At 38.2% G+C, this 21,967-nt stretch overlaps 2 protein-coding genes and 2 non-coding genes across 5 annotated transcripts in view; 2 read left to right on the forward strand and 2 right to left on the reverse strand.

Annotated features, from left to right (window-relative positions):
• Window positions 1-1,047: 1,047 nt before the first annotated feature.
• On the reverse strand, window positions 1,048-15,713 carry LOC138014970 (alanyl-tRNA editing protein Aarsd1-like). Its single transcript, XM_068861898.1, has 13 exons — window positions 15,472-15,713; window positions 13,009-13,026; window positions 11,347-11,488; window positions 10,316-10,373; window positions 10,058-10,217; window positions 9,009-9,069; window positions 8,257-8,312; window positions 7,879-8,009; window positions 5,733-5,799; window positions 4,755-4,846; window positions 4,611-4,665; window positions 4,347-4,441; window positions 1,048-1,187 (listed from the first exon to the last, which is right to left on the reverse strand). The coding sequence occupies exons 1-13, from the start codon at window positions 15,673-15,675 to the stop codon at window positions 1,127-1,129; spliced, it is 1,200 nt and encodes a 399-aa protein (XP_068717999.1). The 5' UTR covers window positions 15,676-15,713; the 3' UTR covers window positions 1,048-1,126.
• On the forward strand, window positions 6,145-6,217 carry Trnaa-ggc (transfer RNA alanine (anticodon GGC)). The gene has a single exon. It is a non-coding gene; the product is annotated as a tRNA-Ala (tRNA).
• Window positions 15,714-15,784: 71 nt separating the features above from the next.
• On the forward strand, window positions 15,785-15,856 carry Trnaq-uug (transfer RNA glutamine (anticodon UUG)). Its single transcript has one exon. It is a non-coding gene; the product is annotated as a tRNA-Gln (tRNA).
• A 1,543-nt stretch (window positions 15,857-17,399) lies between these two features.
• The window catches only part of LOC138015062 (F-box/LRR-repeat protein 2-like), a 5,471-nt gene continuing 903 nt past the window's right edge, over window positions 17,400-21,967 (reverse strand). Inside the window, exons 2-4 of one of the 2 annotated variants that reach the window (XR_011125498.1) lie at window positions 21,159-21,392; window positions 20,801-20,974; window positions 17,400-18,670 (exon numbers count right to left, since the gene is read on the reverse strand). Coding sequence is in view for 1 of the 2 variants with exons in the window: in XM_068862003.1 (XP_068718104.1) it covers window positions 18,608-18,670; window positions 21,159-21,392 (297 nt within the window). In the remaining variant the exon portion in view is untranslated. The remainder of the gene's footprint in view (window positions 18,671-20,800; window positions 20,975-21,158; window positions 21,393-21,967) is intronic. The other variant, XM_068862003.1, reaches the window with a different exon arrangement.

Raw genomic sequence — 21,967 nt, forward strand, 5'->3', positions numbered from 1 at the left:
CCTTTCCGTCCTCCCTTGCGCGCAAACAGACGTCTGGGAAATGAGCAGCTATATGGGTTTAAAGGCCAGACAAAGTAAATATACCGTATATTTACTTCCGTGAATAAATCAGTTATCCTCCCGATGCCCACGAAATAGGCAATTAGCCGTCCTCAAGGGCGTGATTAAAGAGGGTGAGAGCAGATGGTGCCACGTAGGCGTTTAGTGTTGGAAGGGTTTGGTTTTGTATCGCACATGTCTCTGGTAGCGTCAGATGCCCGCATTTCTATTATTGGGACAAGTTTTCTCGGCGTCTGCTGCAAATCGTTTTCACAATTGAAATCCTAATAATTACGTCTAGTATTGTCTTTTAGTTTCCATAACGAGCCAAATCGGTCAAGAAATAGAACAAAAATTTGGTTTTATCAACGGAGTTGATAATGTAAATTGTCCACCGTACAGAGATTCTAAAATCTGACATTTCGAGCGTTAGCCCTTCGTCAGAGCGAATCGATTCGCTCTGACGAAGGGTTAACGATCAAAACGTCAGCTTTTAGAATCTCTGTACGTTAGCCAATTTACATTATCAACTCCGTTGATAAAACCAAATTTTTGTATACTACTGCCCCACCGACGCAGCACCACAGTTTCTTTAGAAACTACCCCCTTCAAGAAATAGAACACACTAGTCTTTATGTTTTCCAGTACAACGATGGCACAACGATGGTGATCATCCGACTAACACTGTCCCACCTTTCTCTGGTTTCACTTCAGGCGTTGTTATTGCAGGCGCTGTTATTAGGCCCAGTGGGCAGGCCTAAAGCAAACCCCGGTTGAATACCTTGGCAACCTGTACCCATGATAAGGGAAAACTTCGGCTCTGGCCCCAGTTGTTCAAAGGTTCGCTAGCCCCTGGTGAATCACTGTACGGTGCATAACTAATTCAATCTTGTAAGTAGCGCTAACCCCCTTTCGGCGAATAACTGGGGAGTGGTGTACACAGTTCATTGTCAGATTACATTGTTTGGTCGTTTTTAGAAATAGTAAAAAATTAAGCCACTAAAAAAGGAATGTTAACTTCCATTTATTGACATGGTAGAGCATTTCTTAAGCAACTCTTCTGCTTCTTTTCTTGTCTTCAGTGTGTTCACTTTCCCCTGGTATCTGCCTTTTTGCCTCCTCCTTTTCCTTCAAGGACAGAAGCAATCCTGCGAATTAACAAGATTCAATTTTAAGCCTAGTGCCTCACTAAAAAAGGGTTGATAACGTCTTGAAAATAGGACAAAATGTGGGCGTTCATGCTACCTCCCAACTTTGACGAATTGGCATTCCTCTGCACTAGACGTCACGCGCTCACTTGCAAACCGAAGGTTGCCGTTTAGAAGTAACTTTGCCTCTCTATCTTTAATAGGCCATTTCGAAATATCAATATACAGATTGATAGTGAGGCAGACAGGGCAGAAACAATAGAAACAAGTTTTGCAATGAATGTGAAAGATAACAGCATATCATCCACTTTCCTTTGTCTTTGTTCTCTAAACCTCTCTTTCAAGCTGAATTTTATATCGAAAGTGGCCTATTAAGGTCATTCCCCCGATTTGCACTGCGCATCTCTTCTGCGCATAACATATTTTTGTTACGCAAACTTTCCAAGATGGCGGCGCTTCAGCGAGTTCGCGACAAGAAAGGTGTTTCCGTCGGTCGGAAAGAGCAGGAAAGGCGTCCTAAGTTTGCTAAGTTCTGAAAGAAGAACATTTCCGACGATGCAACAGGCAGTGACACTACTCGTGTTGATGATCCCAATGATGATAATGTTTCCATCCTTCACGGAAGACGAGTAGTCGAACTGGACCGCAAATTTGAAGGCAAACCAAGAATTACCAACAACAGAAAAGGATTTGCCAAAATTTGCAGTTTTTTCCGACAGTAGAATCCATTTTCGCTGTGTGTGTACATGTAGTAGTCTAGATGACGAAATTATGAGACATCAAAACCTAATGTGAAGTAGTTCAAAATAAAGAAACACAGAAGAAGGCTACAGACTGACATTCTTCCCACACATTGATGCCCTAGTGTGTGTTAAACTACACATGTACAACAATTGGAATCTACATGTAAATGTAATGGATTTTTCATTGTTTTTGGTGCTAAAGATTTTACAAACTTTTGTTCATCTGTAATTTAAAAATCTCAACACCAAGACAAATGTAGGTTTAACATGCACAGTAACATTACTATAAATTACTTTGTCACTCAAAGGGCATATTCGTTTGGAAAAAATCTTCATCCAGATTTTGTGATCTACTCTAGTATTTTCATGCTGTGTTTTGGATTTTACTCCAAGAAATATAGCAGCTTATTCCAATCAAATTATGTACTTTGCTTCATCAGGGTCTTGGGTACAAACCCTCACAACTCTCAAACGAACATGGGGACCCCATGATTTTTCAATCTCATTTGATTTTAGATCAAACAGACACTAACATTTCAAAAAAAAATAAATTTTCTATGTTTTGAAAATAATTTAAAATTTAAAAACATGTCAGCACCACAAAGCAATATAGTGTGCTTGCAACCATAGCAATCCTCTCCTGTTGCTGTTCACCTTGGGGTTTTTGGTGTTTCTTTACGAAATGTCCAGAGCTCCTTTACTTAAGCTCAGTGCCATCCTTCATGTTGCTATCTTTTGTATCGATGAATTAGGAATCCCCTTTTTTAAAGTAAAAATATCACAGATGTTCTTTAGCTCACGCATCCGAATTTCTCATTTTGGGAGACCTCAATTGTTTCCTCGAATATCCCATTGCAAAAGAATATCAGACAAGAGAGCCAATCCCCCATACAAGGGCCATCGACCAATGGTAATTTTTTTCAATCTAATTTTGGTACATTGTCACGCGGCCAGTTAGAGCGACTTGCAAATGACCTCTAAAAATAAAGGTCAAAACAGAACGTAAACAAAAATGCAAAACATTTAACTGGCTTATCGAACAAAAACAAACGAGCGTGAATTTTCATTGGCTTAGCGAACGCGGATGCAAACAACGCCATCTCTCCATGGAACTTTCTGGAAAGTTTCGCTTTGACGTCATTTGAAATGCAGTAATGTGATTGGGCAATCGAACTGTTTATTGTCCACATAAGGCGTTTCCTTGGCGGGAATAAGGAGAAGCTTTGTTTTAATCATGTCAAACATTGGTCTGTGAAACAAATTGTGAGACACTTTTTTAAGGTCATACGAAAATCGTCCTATTTATGGAATGCATGTCGATTGGTCCATCTCGAATCAAGTCATGTTTCGCACGATTTCTTCTAGCGGGACTGACGTCAATAATAGTCTCCGCGCGTGCTGCAAATTTTAAAAAGAGATTGAAGAAAATTATCATGCAGGACAGGGATTCGCCCTTTTACTTCATTTTCTCTTGCCCATTTGTCATCATTGAAAAATGAACCTCTTCAATATGTTGTTGATTATGAAAATGATTTATCTTCTCGTTATCACGTTTATGAACAAACGAAGAAGTTGTGATAAAATCGGATCGGTCGTTGAGCCCGTATAAAACGGGTTTATTTTCGGTAAGTCGGATTGAACCCAGGTGTAAAAGGTGATCCACTTTCACATGCAACAGACAAGTCTTGGCGAAATCAAAAGTCATTAAAAACAATGAAGAAAACCCCTCTATGCTCAAGGTGGGAGGGGAAAATGAAATCACCATCCTTACAATCTGACGTTCTTCCAGGACGTTGTTAACGCTAACTTGGGCTCTCGTGAACAACAGGCACAAAAAATACTCAACGGAAACAGCGGAGCCTAATCCTAACCAAAAAGACCTGCATCCTATACTGATTCAATGAAATTAGTGGTTGTAAGGAGCTGCCTGGTGTCTATAAAAATTGATTATATTCTGGCTTGCTTTTGCAAGGGAAGGTAAGAGAACGTACTCAAGTGTAAAACGCACAACCAGACCGTGCAAAGCTAATGTTCTTGGTCATTCAAGTTGCAAGACTTGTGCTGCATAGCCATCTCGGTTTCGCTGACAGTGAAACGCAAAAGCAACGGGTCTACTTGGCACCCGCAGGATAACCAACGCCAACGCATCTGAGAAAACATTTTAAAGAAACTTGGAGAAGAACAATCACCAGGTCTAATCCGTGGTTTGTGGCCCATATATCAAATTTGTCTGAGGGTTAACTTATTAGAGTGCAATGTGAAGTGCTTGTTTTCTACCCCATATGAACCATGTGAGCGTTAGCCCTACTAATGGAAATGGGCCCACACAAGGACAGAGAAAATCTCTGACCAGGGTGGGAAATGAACCCACGACCTTCGGGTTAGAGGGTTCTACTTATTGAGGGTGCCAACTTACTTCGGTCCTATTTGAGACACTTGCTTTTCCTCGCCAAAGAGAAGGAACTGGCCCGGTCCTTTGTCAGGTCCGACAGTTACTAGCACCGGAAGACCCTTGGAAACAAGAGAAACGAAAAGCTTAAAGAAAACTGGCAGCTCTTGCATGTGAAGCCCAAATCAAACAAAAGATGTGAGAAACTGTTATCCCTTCGTCAAAGCGAATTGACGATTGGTTAATTGCTTTGACAAAACCAAATTTTCCTGACAGATAAAGGCAACTTACTTGGTCCGACAGCTCATTGACCAATGTATTCATGTACTCCATGTCTCCATTTTCTCTGTGGAATTTCAAGAGCAATTACTAAGGTCAAACCAGACGGTCAGATTGAACATATCACTCAGTCAAAAACGTATATTCAACATCAACCTGTGTACATAAAAGTACGTTTCCGCCTGGCGGGTAGCTTTCAACTGATAACCTTCTAACTGGGCAAGTTCTTTTAACTGAGACTTTGCTGTCTGTTGAAAATAAAAGTAAGAAAAAAGAAAACGATAAGCAAGAGGCTATATGAACAAATGATCACCACATTACACTCGTACTTAATTAGTTAAAAAAAAAAGGATGAGAAGTCTAAGGAAAAAGATCATTACAGGGCTGCTACAAAATAAATTGCAGTACACTGTTTGTTTTGATTAGTCACGTATTGAAAGAGGTGGTTCGAGTTATCGAGAGTAAAAATATATAGAGAATGGCCCGAAGGGAAACGAAAAATGCTTCGAGTTAGCGGGAGGTTCGAGTTATCGAGGGTTCCCGAGGGTAAAATTGCAGTAATTCAGTATAACGGAAAGCCAGGGAAAATCGATTTTGGTTTGAGTTATCGCGACGTTCGAGTTAGCGAGGGTTCGAGTTATCGGGAGTCGACTGTATATTTGAACTGCGGAAGAACTGCAACGAAGCGCAGTTGCAAAGAAAGCCGGAAAAAAAAAAACAGGCCACATTCAAGCCTGGTTGTATCCCAGGCTTTTTTTGACTGACTGCTTGACCCCTCATATAAGCGGCTATGTGTATCCTTTACTTGGACAGAATCCAAGCAATAAAGGTTGGCTTTCCAGTCAGCAGTGAGAAACAACTTAAACACCGATCAAAGTTTTCAAAATACAAGTTCGCGTTATGGTATAATGAAGCAATTTTTCCATGAGTCGTAAGTATCCAAAAAGGACGCTCTATAGACGAGGCAAAATTTAGGAAAGAAATTCATCAACACGCAAAAAGTTCGTGCAAGGCACGCTAACACCATTACTTCGCTTATTTTATCTCCTCAAGTGTGCAGTTCAGAAATGCTGGCGATGGTTTTCGTGCGGCCTTCCGTCCAGGTTTCCATGACTACCTTTATCTATACTTTACCTTATTTAAAGACTTGAAGGAACTCTGAATGCGATCAACAGCTTTGGGGTGCTCATCTGGTCCAGTACTGAAACACACCAAAAGACATTTGGTAAGAAAGCAGTATGGATTGTGAAGTTGCCTTTAACGTTGTTTATGGTCTGTTTAATTGTTTCCTTAAGCCGTCAAATCACGGCCAAATTCTGAACCACAAAAAATGAACGCAATTTTCAGCAATTGCCTGAACAATTCACGACTTCAACGGCTTCTCTACGCAATTGCTAAAAATTGCGTTCATAACTGCAAGGATCATAGCGTCATTTGATTTCACATCCGCAGTTAAATATATGGTTCACTTAATATATCATTTCGTTCATTGATTCATTCATCACTGGAACATTGGACCCACAAATGACCAGCTCCCAACATCAGTGGCTTCATAGCTCAGTTGGTTAGAGCGTCGCACTGGCATAGCGAGGTCACGGGTTCAAACCCCGTTGAAGTCCTGAATTTTCCAGGCTTCTCTACGCGATTGCTTAAAATTGTCCTCATAACTGCGAGAAGGCTTCACTTGATTTCTTATCCGCAGTTCAATATGTGATTCATTTCATATAACATTTCGTTCCAAAAAAACATCGAACGCACTTTACTAATCCATGATCACTGCTAGCATAGCGTTGTTTTTCATAAAACGTTCAGCTGCGCAGTTCGATTTACAGAGTAAGTTTTAATTAAAAATACCCGAATAGTAATTACCAAACTTTAATAAAATCAACTAGCTCATAAAAGCTTTGTTAAATAGAAATAATTTTAAATGCTTCTTGAATAAGTGATAATTATAGCCTGGTCCCAGAGGTTTTTCTTGGGCCGCAAGAGAGAAAGAGAAAAACCTCTGGTTACCTTGGACTTGAATCTCACTTTCATGCAGACTCCAGCATCAGGATCTGACCCTCAGGCTCGGATTGGTTGATATTTTTACAAACACGCAAATCAATATGATTGGTTCGTTTGATTGGTAACAACTATGGGACGTGTAATTGCTCAGTTGCCATTGGTCCCTTTTGTAATTATCGATTTGATGCATTTGACAGCTTGCGTCTGCATGAAAATGTGATTCAAGTCCAAGTCGCTTCACGATTCGTCTTCTACGCTTCCCAGCTACCTCGCGGCTCAAGAAAAACCTCTGGGACCAGAGTATCATAATTATAGCAATGTTTGTGATGTTCGATGGTAACAAGTTCCTGCACTCTGATGGAGCACGCTGAAGTGAACGCGCTCGCGCCAAGAGTTTTGAGAAATTTAGAACTCGATATACTCAGTAGAAGATCTTAGTTGGAAAGCAGATTGTAGGAAGATTGTTGTTTAACTTTGATCAGATCATTTGAGATAGTATGGCTAGGCAAACATGAAGGCAACACAATGACAACCAATCATAGTTAGCAGTCTCTATGAACAGACCAAAAGGGGTGTTTTTCCGCCTTTGATAGTCCTCAATCTTTACTTGCGTCCTGCAACAGTTATTTGCTTACACTATGAACTGGTTTAGACCTGTCTTGTCTTTATTAACAAAACAAAGGTAAGACTACATACCAATATTAATTAAATGACACAGTTATCAACAATCAAAAAGGTAAAGCACACTTGCAATACAATCTACTTAAAATTTTGTTTGGTTTCTTAAACGTTTCTAAGGTGCCTTCACTAAGAGTAAAAGACAATACAAAGGGCGGGTAGCAGAACAATTGAGATTTCTTCAATTCATATTGTAGATTCACAGAAAACGGAGAAAAAAATACAAAAGTTCAAAAAGCATGCGCACAGCAATTCTGCTGCGTTATAAATATACTCTTCTAGTGGTTTTCTTCACGTCGCCGCGTTGAATACCCTTAAGGCCCCAATACAGAGCCAAATAAGGTGTGTTCTTCTCGTGGTCGGCATTCAATAATTAACAGTTTACGGCCTATGCTATTAGTTACTGTTAGTTGCAAGTGATTTTGCAGGTCTTCCAAAGATCTTTATAGTTTCTTGTTTTGTTTTCCTCGCGATTTCAGATTCCTTGACCTTGACAAAATTGTTTGCTTTCAATTTGCACGCTGACAGAATAGGAAAAATGGGCACTTCGCACGCAAGGACATGCAAGGACATTGACAAAGGGTATAACACGTACCTTAACATCTTTGTCAAAGCTTTCTCGTTGTCTAACGCTTTCCCCAAGTATTTCAGAACTCTGTCTCCCGCAATAAAGAATAGTCTTGTTCCACCTCGCATTGATTCTGTGTCTGGAAACAGTTTGATTACCTAAAGATTGAAGAAAAGCTGAACTTGCGGCCATTTTCATACTAGTGAGGATCATTAGATCAGCCTACAAGTTTTCTGTACTAAGCGTAAGATGACGATTTTACCAACTCATCGCCATAGCCGAACAAAGAGAGAAGTACTTTCGGAGGATGTCATCTAGCCTTAACCGTACTTTCTCTAATCTAAAGCTTTTTATTTGTACAACACCTGTGAGAAAATAATCATGCTTCTCCAAAAAAGAGCCCACCTGAACTTGACTTAGATTACTGACATGCGTTCCACAACACATATTTCTGTCAATACCTGCACGACAAACAACAAAACAATTAAGAATGGTTAACAAACTTGTCAAAAGAGTTCCACAAGTGCACACCATGAAAATACACATTTCTGTGAGTTATGAAAAATAATAGTAACGACAGAGAAGTGCAAAGTAATTTGTAGGGAGGTGCCTTACCCCAGAGCGTTTTTTATTTTATTTCCTTTCAGCTTATTTTACTTCCATTTGACTTGTAAAATGAGCATGGTAAAACAAAAAAGAAAGCTACCCACAAACAAACAAACAAACAAAATTAATGCCGAGAACTTCTATCGTAAACACAACAAATGAGCAAGCTGATAAGTCGTACGAAAACTGGCGAATTGAGTGGGTTAAAGTACGTAAAAAAGGTACTCTGAGGTCAGAAAAGAAACTGTCCAAGAACACATCCCACAACGCTGTGGGAAACAAGTAGGAAACATGAGTTGGAACCATGCTCAAGACTTTGACCCTTACTACAAGGTCAAACAAAAAAAAAGGATACATTTTCTATGAAAGCTTAAACAGCTGGTATAACAAGACTTGACGCACAGACACTTCCATACGAAAGAGCACTCTACTTAAGTACAAAATCCCACATTAACATGACCATACACATATACACATGCTGCTTCTATCATGTTGACCTCTAAATGATTTGGAGGAGGAGGTATGATTAGAACCAGCAACCAGCAACTCACCTGGTATTTCAATAACCCTGACAGGTCCCTCATGATCATCAGGAAGACCTCTAGTTGATGCCTGATAAATGACAACAATACTATTACCCTATCCTTTCTTACTCTCTCTCAGGACTCCTTCCAGTTTTTGGTAGGAATTGCAATGATTGATTCATTGTGAGTTTGGTGGTGGCCACTAGCAGGGTTTCCATTGATATCCTTGAAACACAAGTCACTGAAGGCTGTCTAGCTCCACCAACATTTATCATAACAGCACGCAACCTAATATATTGTACGAGTTGATAATTATTGTTTCCGGTCACATGCATCAATGCAACTTGATGAAACAGATTAGACCAAAAAGTACTTTTCACCCTCACAGTTTCGGTTTCTGTGGTCCTCAGCATGCTGGTAACCAACACAATACTATTTATTTTTTTGCATCAGTATCACCGTTTATTGGTTGAAATTGACCAAGATTTTACAAAGAATCAAAACAACAAAAACTTTCAGTAACCTTTATTCGTATTCTTATCACATATATGTTAATATTTACAAAGAAAGTAGGACAATTAATTAAAATTAAATATAATAATGGCTGCCTGGAAAAACCATAGGGGGTTGAGGAGCCACACAGCCAATGACATAATTTGAGTACGCAATATAAAGCAATAAGATAAAGGTTGGTTGGTAAATTACTTAGCTAACAACAAAAATAAGCTGAAAACAAAAACAACCAAGAGCACAAAAACAGTACTCACACGGCTATGTTAAAACATTTAAAAAGGGTTAAGAAGAGCCCTTACAACAGCTTGCATTTTTGCATACAAACTTTCAATATTATATAATTTAAATGATTTAAATAAATTGTTTGTTTATTTATTTATTTATTAAATATTTATTTATTTACTTTTGTCTTTAAAAAAAACTGAAAACAATTAGATAATGGATAATTATTGTATCTTATACAAGTATTAAAAAGGACTGCTAAGACAGCTATTTTATATGCTTCAGGACCCCAGTTATCATTACTATAATATTGTACATAGAATGTTTTGAAATCAACTTACCGTTTTCAATTCAGGACATGCAGCACTTGGGTACACATGTACATTGACTGGTGAGCTGCTTCTGATTAACTCATTGGCTGTTTTCTCTATCCAATTCATTTCTTCTGCAGTCAGTTTCTTGCAACTGAGTTCTATGTGAGAGCGCAATTTTCCTAACTCCCTAGGAAATAGCCAAATTCAAACACGTCAGGAAATTAAAGAAAACCAGCTTTAGTTAATAGTGATATACAAATTCAATTTACACTTCCATTCCCTTACCATGATGTTGTTTCATAGCCAAAGTTGTTTTCAATGATTGCTGACACCAGATGCTGCCCTGTAACAAGCCAGAATTAAATAATGAAAAAATACATTTACAAACAAAACAAAATATTTAATACTCTTGAAAATTGGGAAAGGAAATAAAACATCTGGAGCAAAAATAGCTCAATAATTATTGGTTAACCCATTAACGCCAGGGAGTCAGACTTCAACGCCAAAGCCTGATTGTTCAAAAGCCGATTAACGCTAATCCCAGATTTAAAATTAACCAAGGAGTTTATTTCTCTACTCCCAAATGCTGTTCAACGGTGATATTCAGCAAAACGTCATGACTGGAAGACATCAATCTTGAAAAACAAAAATAAGCCAAAGAATTTTTCACCAAAAAGTTGAAAACGTAAAACAAAAGTTTGCGCTAATCCTGGATTAAATAAATCGGCTTTCGATTAACCCGGCCCAGATGATTTTACTCATCAACTGGAGGAATCCTGGGGCCCCTGAGTGAAAGGGCTAACCAGTCAAAAAAACCAGACAAAATGTCCCCTCCATACATTAACCCATTGACTCTTGGTAGTGAGAATTAACAGGTTTTACTCTGTCTAATTCCAGACAATTTTAATCGTCAACTGATCCTAGGAGGCCTGAGGAGTGAATGGGTTAACCAGTCAAAAACTGACTGTCCCCTCCACCATTGGCCCATGACTCCTGGAAGTGAGAATTAACACTGTTTTATTCTAACGTCAGATGATTATTTTTACCCATCAACTGAGGGAGTCCTGGAGCACCTGAGGAGTGAATGAGTTAATGGTTGTGTATATGTTCCATGAGAGTCACTACAAGGGTAGTTTTCACTCCCACTTATCGACTTGGCTTTCAATAATATACGTGTATTCCTTAAAATATCAGAATAAGCAAGCACTGAGAACTTTTTTTTCTGAGAGGGATGCCATAGACTTTGGACCTGAGTGAACCACTGCTGTCATTTTTGAGTCATTACTGAAACAGTAGTTAGTAAATTTCATAGTGACCTGAATGTTGCTGCATGTGATCAAATCTTCTTTGCCAATCAACCACGAGCTCTACCTCAGTTCCCTCAGTGACTGCTTGTGGAATGTAATGCACAGCACTTGCTCCTCTTCTTATCACCCTTGTTACTTCAATACCATTGATCTGCAAATTAATGAACTTCACAAGTTTACAATTTTATTATTATTCAATCAAATGAATACAGTACAAAACTGTAAAAACAAACAATAAAAAACTCATTTAAGATAAAATCCAACATTTCGGAGTAGTCATGACTCCATTATCAAGGAACAGTTATATCAGATAATGCAAATTACAGTATTTAAAGTGATTGTTCGCGCGAAGAATTAACAAAGGTGCAAAGATTATAAAAAATACTTTCACACAAGAGGAGTCTGATTGCACATTACGATTTGACTTTAAAGCTGTTATGAAAAGCATTTCGTGCACTAAACAGTCAAACTTGTTTCTGCATTTCTTAAGCACTTTGAAACGCTTTAGCAAGTCCTGAGGCATCATCCCATGCACATTGTTGTGCACTAAATGCTTTTCATAAGTTAGTAAGAGCTTTAAAGCCAAATGTCAACATGCAATCAGACTCCATTTGTGCAAAAGTATTTTTATAATCTTCACGCCTTTGTTAATTCTTCATGCCATTCTTCATTGCATTATCTGATATAATTTTTCCTTGATAATGGAGTCATGACTACTCCGAAATGTCTGATTTTATCTTTTTATCGCTCGCTTTTACAGTTTTATGCTGAAAGAAATCTCTTTTAATAGGAATACAGTACAAAAGTCCTTTAAAATAAAATGCAAAGCAGTTTCAAACTTAAGATCTAATAATATATACATACAAATTTCAGCAAGTTGATTGGCTGAGAGCAAATCAATTAATCCCAAACAGAGTGCAGCAAAGTGAAAATAGTGCAGATAGTTAAAATTAGTGCAAACTGTGAATTTTTTGCAAGTATATCATTAATAAGAAATCCCATGATTTTTCGTGCAATGTGAAATAAATAAGCTCCAGACTAGCAAATTTTTCAAAGACTACAATTGAAATAATTATCCCACTTACCCATAACTATGTTTATGCCTAAATTTATTTCAAATTGCACCTACACAAATGATGAACCCATTCCTTGCACACCTAAATACCTGGGTTAATTATTCCCAGTTATGTTTACCTGTACTTTTAAAACAATAAAATTCACAATATTTGAAGTGTGGGTTATAACTATAGACGAAAGAGAGGAATGATCCTCACACTTACTGTAGCTGGACAATTTACGCAGCCAATTGTCTCAAGATTATAGACGGCTGAAAAATTCAGGCAGCTTCAATTTATTGGGCTCCTCAAATTGTCATAGCTCGGTTGGTACTCTAAGAGCATTGCACCAACATGCACCACAGTGGTCATGGCTTCCAACCCTGCTGAAGCCACCTGAAATTTTTGAGGTGTCTATATTGCTTTTAGTTGTCAAGATACGTGTGAGGATCACTTCTCTCTTTCGAATAAGATTCCTGTCATTTATAGAAAGTGAAAGTTGTAGAAGTTATATACAGTCAGGTGTACTAAATTAAATTATCTTATGCTTGAGTTCAAAGGCACTTAAAGCTTTGTTAGAAAGAAAGCTAATTGTATCTAATAAATGCAAACTTACCGTCCCATGGTCATCAGGCTTTCAAAAAAAAGCATACCCAATAGTGATATCATCATCCGCATGTCACAAAAGAAAGAAAAAAAAAGAAAGAAATGAATGACTTGTTAAGCGTCTTGAAGATTAACTGTTCACTTCTTGAAAGGACTACATGTCACTTCCTGGTTGGCAGGTTAAGAATCTTAAGAAACTCTCAGTGATAAGCTGAAGGAGAGTCAATCCTGAAGACTTAAATCCAGGAGGGTACATGTAATTACCGATAAAGGGGAAAAAATTTACAGAGTCACTGAACTTGGAAATTACTGCATGTGTTAATAATAGGCATAAATAAGAAAAGGAACTGTAAACAGCTATAAAAAATACAATTTTGCTTTAGACTTTATAGATTGGTATCTTGTTCTACACTTGCACACATGTACATGTAAGTCTTGAAAATGGTTCATTAAAATTATTCCTCCCAGCACTGAGGTTTACTACAAACACTATGACAATAATATTATTGTCATTGCAGCATAGCTGAATTCTGTGATCCACTACTCCCTTTTGTTAACTGCCACTTAGTATGCCTGGGCTTCTACACTTTTGTAAAGAGGTTCTACATTGTAGATGTGCTTACAAACAAACTTGCTTACATTTTAATGACGCACTGTTTTGTTCAGAGGTAGATAAGCCTAAAGTACAAAGTATATTATTGAGGGTCCAAAAAGTGATGGGGAGCACCTTTGTGAAGCAGTATTGCAGCCTCGGAAATGTTGGAGTGTTTTATACAAAAACTGCAGCTCTAGGCTAAAAGATAGAAGGGAAGTGAATACAGGGGTAAAGATTGTGAAAGGGCTGATGCATAATCTTGTGAATGATGGGATATGTTGGAGTCGGACATCAAAAGGCTTTTGTATACTGTGTTATTTGTAATTGCAGACAGGTTGGGGCTGACTTCAAAAGAAAGGTAACAACTTTGAGAAGAAACGTACCCAGATTACACAGAAGGATTGAGAAGAGCGACACAGAATGGCGGCAGGACTTTGGCAAGGGTTGGGGACTGTGCTTGGGAGGAAATTGAGGGATCGGTTCAATAGGAGGTATCAGATTGTTGAGAAGGGGACCGTTGCATTTTGTTTGTTTGTTTGTTTGTTATTTATTTATTTGTTTGAACAGGTTGAAGTTTTGGCAGCTATTCAGTTGATGTGGACCTGCTATACTCACCCACCCATACACTCACATTGGACAACCACAACACTGGGAATTTCATCCCCTTCTCTTCTCGAATAGTGTGTGGCTTCTTTAATGTCCCACAGGGAACTAATGAACATGGAAGATATATACTTGAAAGTTTGACCATTTGAAGATGTAATTACAAAGCAGCACTTTCTCCTCAGTTGTTTTAAGACCCTGAGTGTTGGTGTGGCCGGTGCACGGTAGTTGAGTTCAATCGTTGTTGAAGAGGGAAGAGAAAGACCCATTCTGGGAGCATGGCATGACAACTGTATGAAGGTTGGACAGAACACCTTGTTGAAGAATAACCAGAGTCAGTTGTACAAGGAGTTGGGGGGCAAGGCAAACTCAGGGATGACCCGAGCACCAAATGCAGGGGAGGGAACGAAGTTCTGGAGTGGTACTTGATAGGTAGAGAATAGATATAAGGAGGACGCTAGTTGGTTGGGCAAGGTGAGGGACATCATGGATAACGTGGAGAAGCAAGAGGAAGTGAAGATTAGTGGCAAGGATGTGGAAAATGAAATTTGGAAGATGGCAAATTAGAAGACTCTGGGTCTGTATCTTGTAAAGGAGTTTTGGTTGAAGAGGTTTAAGTCATTACATAGTTTGATTTCAGAGAGTTGCAAGGTTGTTTGGACAGTGGGGAGGGGCCCAAGAGGATGGTAAAGGAGCAGATGGTGTTGATACAGAAGGACTGTGCCAAGGGAACAGTGAGGAGTAACTACAGACCAATTGCGTGTTTCAGCCTTAGATGTGGAAGATACTAACTGGGATCTTGGCATAGAAGCTATATTGACATTTGCAGGATAATAGGATGTTTCCAGATGAACAGCAGGGTTATAGGAAGAGATCACAGGATATGAAGGATCAATTTTTTAAAAGGGAGGTTTGGTTGAGGAAAATGTGTTTGGTGATGGGGTGGAAAGATTATCGGAAGGCCTACGATATAGTGCCGCATTCATGGATTGCTAAAATGTTGGAAACAGTGAAGGTGCCTGACAAGGTGAAAGGTTTGTTGTGTGGTAGTATGAGCGATTGGAAAACTGTAGCGATGGATAGAGATAGTACCTCGCACTCGCGAGAGATACTATTATCAGCACTCAAGATAAAATTCGTATTCCCGCGCGGCCATGTAATAATATCCACCACATAATCCAATGTCGCGCCAGTTAACCAGTAAATATGAGTTAATGTATATCTCCCTATAGTTACTGACTGTTATGACTTTGTATTCCTCATGTTTGGGCCTACCTGTCCCCCTCCTTCAGGAAATAATACAGTATCTTCGAGTATGACTTCAAACTCTTCCTTGTCGGCTCGCTTACTGGCCTTGCATGACAAAACTTTCGTCTTTAAATTTTTGAGGAAAGAATCTCTTTGACAGGCAAATACCATGATTAAAAGTCGCTGAAAGGAAACAGTGAGACGCGAATTCGAAACAAATGAAAGAAACATAGAAAAGCTTCGATTTCCGCAGGGATATTATGATGCGCCAGCAAAATAATCAGCGGTATACGGATTTTAAAGAAATTTCCATCTTAAATTGAAGCTACATCAGTATAGCGGTCCCATGGTGTAATGGTTAGCACTCTGGACTTTGAATCCAGCGATCCGAGTTCAAATCTCGGTGGGACCTAGTTTCTTCGACCAACTTTTTTTTCCCTATCCTTGAGGTTTCTTCAGACCACTGACGAATAAATGTCTTTTCCTAAAAGTAAAACGATGCTTGCTTTTCGCGATGTTAAAGTATCGGTGAGACAACAAAGAGGCACGACCTGTGACCTTGCCTGTACATATAAAAAAGTGACCAAGTTTGTGTCAGTTCTGTTTTTATGCCGCCCCATACAGTGCAAAAGTTTTCAAGTCAAATCTGACCTTTTTTTAAAAAAAGGTACATTACCACGCTTAAAATCACTATTTATTTTTTTTTCCAAAATGATGATAAACCTTAATTTAAAAATGTTTATTATTCAATCCATTTTAATTATAATATATATGTCACTTAAAACCAAGAATTGAGGACCAGTGTATGGTTCTCATTTAATTTAAGTTAACTCAAGATAATGAGGGGAGGTGAGAGAGTACTAGTAGTGAACACTGGTAATAACAAGTGCCCTTACATTGCATCTCTTCAGAAGGTTATTCAGGGGTTTAAAGACATAACAAACAACAAATTTGACACTTCTTCATAAAATAATCTTCTATAACCTCAAGCTATTTTGTTTGCTTTTTAACACAAACAGCGCCGTGGATTACATATTATTTCATCATCATCACACTGGATGACACAAACAATAAATTTCTCTAGATCTCTCATAATGATAATGATGATAAAAACAACAATAATAATTCGTGACATGGCATGCCCTCAAGAGACAAACATTGAAGACAAAGCGAATGAGAAAATTTTAAGAAGTATAGACAACTGGCATTCGAACTGTTAATTATTAGAGAAAGAAGACAGGGGCATAAGATTATAGTAATACTGCTTGTGACCAGCTCGTTCGGTGGCGGAGTAGAAGAGACTATTAATTTTGTAAAGTCAAGAATGTTTACATGTATGGAAAGAGCGACTGCTGCAAAATGCTAGTCAGTGACATGCGAAAATGGAGTTGATGGACAGTAACACAACCATGTAAGGCTGTTTCCCCACTCTTATATGTATGGTAGGTACAACATTGTCAAAAGTGCCAGCAAAACACTTGGTGTTTATTTCTTTAGGCTATATAATTCTTTTGTAGTAGCTATCATCACTCCACAATGCAAATAACAATAAATGAACTTTATTGAAGGGTCAAGTTTTCCAGATAAGATATGCAAGTAATTACATGTAGACAGGGCCGTAGCCAGTATGAGGCAAACCGAGGCACTTGCCTCAGTCATTTTTTCGTGAAATTTAAAATAAAGCGCGATTCTAGTGTTGTCTTTAATATGTACTCATCATAAACACTTAAAATACTTCCGAAGATAACTTAACAACGGACATTGCCTCAGTCATATTTTTTTCTGGCTATGGCCCTGGTAGATGCATGTCAATTTCAATAAGAGTCTCAAATTGTCCCCTGGCTCTTCTCTCAAACTTCAACATCACTCCTTTATAAGAATGAAGACAATAGTTATTGATGTCACAACTCTGCTCCTTAAATACAGATAAACTAAGAGAGAAATGATCCTCACACTTTTCTGGACAATTTAAGGCAAATTATAATATTTTATAGACACCTGAAAAATTCCAATTTGCACCTCTTGCTTGTTATAAGCACTTGCACATTTCAAAATAATTATTGTTACAGTACCTGTGTGTCTAGAGACTCGTTGAAAATCATGTGACTATAGACATCTCTTAATAATAAAGTTCAAAGACTGTACTGTAAGTTACAGAAGTTATGGCCCAGCCACAAGGGCGTCTCGAAAACTAACTTAAGACCCTAAAACCCCGAAAACTTGAAAAAAGTAACCCAAAACCCTAAAGTTCTTTTTTTAGTTACCTCAAGTAAAGTTCAAGTACTTTGTTCGCTACAACTTGTTTCAAAGTGAAAGCTGGGTGATCCACCATATCCACCATATTTAACTGAGTAACCACGCTCCATGCTCGTGTGGCTGGACATCTTCATTTCCTGTCAGATGTATATATTGGCCCTGTGACACTCTAGGCCAAAAAACCAACTTTAGGCCTAGGGTGAGCCAAATTGAGGGTTTTGGATTACCGTTCTTAGGGTCTTCATTTATGAGACAACCCAGCCACGAAGGTCGTGGGAATTAAAACAATGGGGAAAAATGAGGATTTGTAACTTACAGATTGAATGGCTTGAGAAACAGAGATTAGTGAGACATTTTATTACATCTCTGAGGTGATCAAGCCTACAGGAAAGGAAACTGATTGAAGTCAAGCAGATTGTTTATCTGCTGTAACAGATTGGAAGGTGTCAAAATAAGAAAAACAAATAAATCTCATTTGAAATAATTGCTTGCAAGATTCAAAAACTTTGACAAGTTTATTTTAAATTGCTTAAACAACATGAAAAACATCCTAGGAAATGTTGTATCAAAATTTCAAATTTGGACAGCAGATTGTACCATAGAATATGGCCAACTAAATTTGCCTATCATGGCACGCACACTATCTAAAAGGTGCAATAAATGGCATTATTAACCTAATACGATTTTTTTCGCTTTTTAGTGTGATCTGTGAAATCTCTTAATTTTGTAACTTTGCAGATTGCCTGCTGTTTGCTTTGAAAGAAGTCAGGGCAGATAAAACTCAGTTTGTTTTATAATATATATAATTATAAAATGAAATTGCATAAAAAGTAGAATGGATAGGGCACAATAATTTACATATTAAAACCTAATAACCCCGACAAATATTTTACATATACCAAGCACATTAGAAAAAGGTGTTTACAATAATTCCTTTGGTGATAAGCTGTGAGACCACTCCTTGGGAAACCTAAAATTAAAAGATTTTTTTGGTAAACAACAATTTTTTACTCATGGTTAATGGGAGTACAAAATATGAAGTAAATGAGAATACACAGATAAGCAATGGAATAATAGAGGAATCTTCCCACTTCAACCTAAGTTTATGGTTACAGATTAAAATTTAGTTGACGACCATTATTAAACCAAGTTTACTACCAGTTACTACCCATTGACCCCTAGGAGTGAGAATTAAAAGATTTCACTCTGTCTAATGCCAGACAATTTTACTCGTCAACTGGGAGCATCCTAGGGTGTCTGAGGAGTCCATGGGTTAACCAGTCAATAACTACCGGTATTTCCCCTCCATTAACTCAGTGACCCCTGGGAGTGAGACTTAACAGATTTTACTCTAACGCCATCTGGACAATTTTACTCGTCAAGTGGGGGGGGGGGGGCACCCTGGGGAGTTACCGCCAGTAACTGATGTACAATTGATGTACAACAGAAAATAATCAGTCCTCTTTTGCACGAAACTCTGCTGTAAAATCTTACACGCACTGTGAAGAATTTGCGTGTAATTATTGTTTTGCAACGTAAACATAAGCATAAGACCGTCCACCATTTTGGAAACGTAGCTCATCTCATTCCCCAGCAAGTTTGTTTCTGAAGCTAACTGCGGGTAACGTATGTCAGTTCTCTTATGCTTATGCAACAAGTGTCACCTTTGTTATGCTTATGTTTATGCTCATGCTTATCAGGCCTTCTGATAGGGTGCGATTAAAAAATGCAAATTATGCGATTTTTTCAGGGCAGATTGTGCGATTAGAAAGGCCAATTATGCGATAAATAATGTAAATTTTCTCAGCAATTTTAAGTTTGTTTTATAAGGTTTCAGGTTAAGAAAAACATTTTTTTTGCTCCCTAAGGACATTTTGAGCACAAAGGAACAGTAATTATGTATCTCGATCGACATTAGTTGGGATAAATAAAAAAAGATGAGGTCTTCTGCACTACCGGTGCACTACGTTAAAAGTTGAAAGGACACAGCTAATATGCCAAACAAATGAATGATCAAGGTGCTTGTCAACCAAAAAATTCCGAAGATAGTCAATCACAATAGGGCCATACCACCATTTATACCAGAGAAAATAAGCCGCGGCTTACATAAGACTCGAATGTTCACCCCGTATAAATGGTACAAAATCTACGTTCACGTCTTTTTCAAGCCGCGGCTTATATTGACCTGGGAATATATATTCGTATAAATAGTTTCTTTTGCGTATTTTGTACACCGTGGTCAGAGTAAGATGCGGCTTATTTTCTCTCGTATAAACGACCCTAATATTGCACGACGAGAAAAACATCAGTCCATCGTCCACGTTGGACCGTACCTGTGAGGTACTTTCTTGCTCGATCGTGAGCTGTCAGATTGGGTGGAAGGTGGGAACTTCCTTCTTCGTCGAAGAAAAAGTGGGCGTTTTCACAACAAACTTATCCATGAGTAAGTTTTTTATCAGTTTTCAACAAAAGAAACTACAATTAGCCGAAAAACTTACAACTTCGCTTATTCTTCGCAAATCTCTTCTCTAATAAGAGAAGGCAAATGTGTGATGATTTCAGTGGTGTGTATATAATAGCGTGTTTGTGTTGCACCAATAGAAGGAGACTCGTACCAGGTCCCCGACATGCAAAATAAGCCTTGAACTTCGAATGTTTACGAAATCGAAGGTGACAAAGGGTTTAGCCTTTTTGCAAGATAAATCATCTTAAAAATGGTGTATTTATGCAGGAATTTCTAAGAAACGTGTTGATTTATGTTTCATTTTATGAATGTTTTGCGTCCTTTTGTGAATTATGCGATTTCTCGTGAATTGTGCGATCGGATGCGATTTGAGGTCGATTGTGCGAAATCGCACCATCACGTAATATCAGAAGGCCTGGCTTATGTCACAGTGTAAGCCAGGGTTATCAGGTCTGAAAACATGAGGCACACCCGATAAAACACTGCTGCTCGTTTTTTAAAAAGACTGCACTTAATAGTACTTTATAACAAGAGGTCGAATCCTTAGGTGCAGTTCCCAAAAGGACTGTTATGGCTTCATCCTTTCAGGATCTTGAAATGTAGCAGTTGTTTTAAGCAGTCTTGTACCCAACCCACCTTCATCTTCTGCCTTTTGCTGATTCAGTCAGTGTGATTGAATGGGAGCCCATTGTATGTTGTGGGGAAATGGAAGTCATGGGGAAGCTACAACTAGCACATCTAGCAGCTCAGAGCTGCCAGTGGTAATAACCATCATGAATATCCCAAGTACAACCAAGTCAGTGCAGCAATCTGCTGAACAGAAATACTTCATGTAACAAGTTCCATGAGAGTAACTTGAGAAAACAGGATTTAGCTTCAAGCACAAAAATAACAGAGGTTATATCTTACTGACAAAAATTTGTTACTTGACCTCGTACTGAATACCACTGCGCACAAAAACATGATTAGCTCAACTCATGGATTCACCACTCACCCTATTACAATCCTTTATCCTAAGAAGCTTCAGTGTGCATTCTGGGGACAGGAATAATTTAAGACTAGCATCAGTGACATGGAAGCACCAGCTAACATCTAACTCTTTCAAGCCAAGGCACTGCTGTGATAAACTAACAATACTCTTGTCTGTTACTCCATAGCAACTGCTCACATGTAATTCTTGAAGATTAGAGCAGTGCTTGCTTAAGGCTATTACACCAGCATCCGAAATCTGAAAAACAAAAAGTAATATAATTTTGGGTTGTGAGCAGTTACCAATGCAAGTTTTTTAGCAACCAACAAGGGGTATCTAATGACAAAACAGAATGAACCTGCAACATTTTTTTAATCTTAATTTTTATTCTTAATTTTTAAAACTGAAAACTAATTTCCAACTCCCATTTACAAAATAAAAAAAAATCAATTTCTCAAGCTGTTACTTGATTTCTTTTTTTTTTAATTAATATACATACTCTTAGTTTGGGGGGGGGGGGGGAATTGATCAGTTAGAAACCAAGACATGCTTAATAATAATTGCTTGAAGGGCAGGGATCAGGGCATTTGATGTCCAAAAATGGGGTTATTGTTCAGCTCTCAAAGGCCACTAGATGAGTGGGAGAAGAATTACAAAAAAAACACAAAAATTTTAACAACTGTTGCTTACCCAGAAAGGAGCTCTAAATATAATAATTAAGGTTCGTATGTAAATTAGCCCACTGCTCACTCTTTCTTTTTCCACCTCGGTTTGCAGCTGGAAATCAAATTTGTCTATTTCCATTACTTGCAGGCTTTCATGCGTCTCATGAA

This window comes from Montipora capricornis, chromosome 1, assembly GCF_036669925.1.
Source record: "Montipora capricornis isolate CH-2021 chromosome 1, ASM3666992v2, whole genome shotgun sequence".
NCBI classification, from domain to species: Eukaryota; Metazoa; Cnidaria; class Anthozoa; order Scleractinia; family Acroporidae; genus Montipora; species Montipora capricornis.

Coding starts and splice junctions, on each gene's coding strand:
- LOC138014970 (XM_068861898.1), bottom strand. CDS start 15,675: ATGTTTCTTTCATTTGTTTCGAATTCGCGTCTCACTGTTTCCTTTCAG. Junction 9,070..10,057: donor CATGTCCTGAATTGAAAACG/GTAAGTTGATTT, acceptor GTCATTTATCAG/GCATCAACTAGAGGTCTTCC. Junction 4,442..4,610: donor TCAATGAGCTGTCGGACCAA/GTAAGTTGCCTT, acceptor CTTGTTTCCAAG/GGTCTTCCGGTGCTAGTAAC.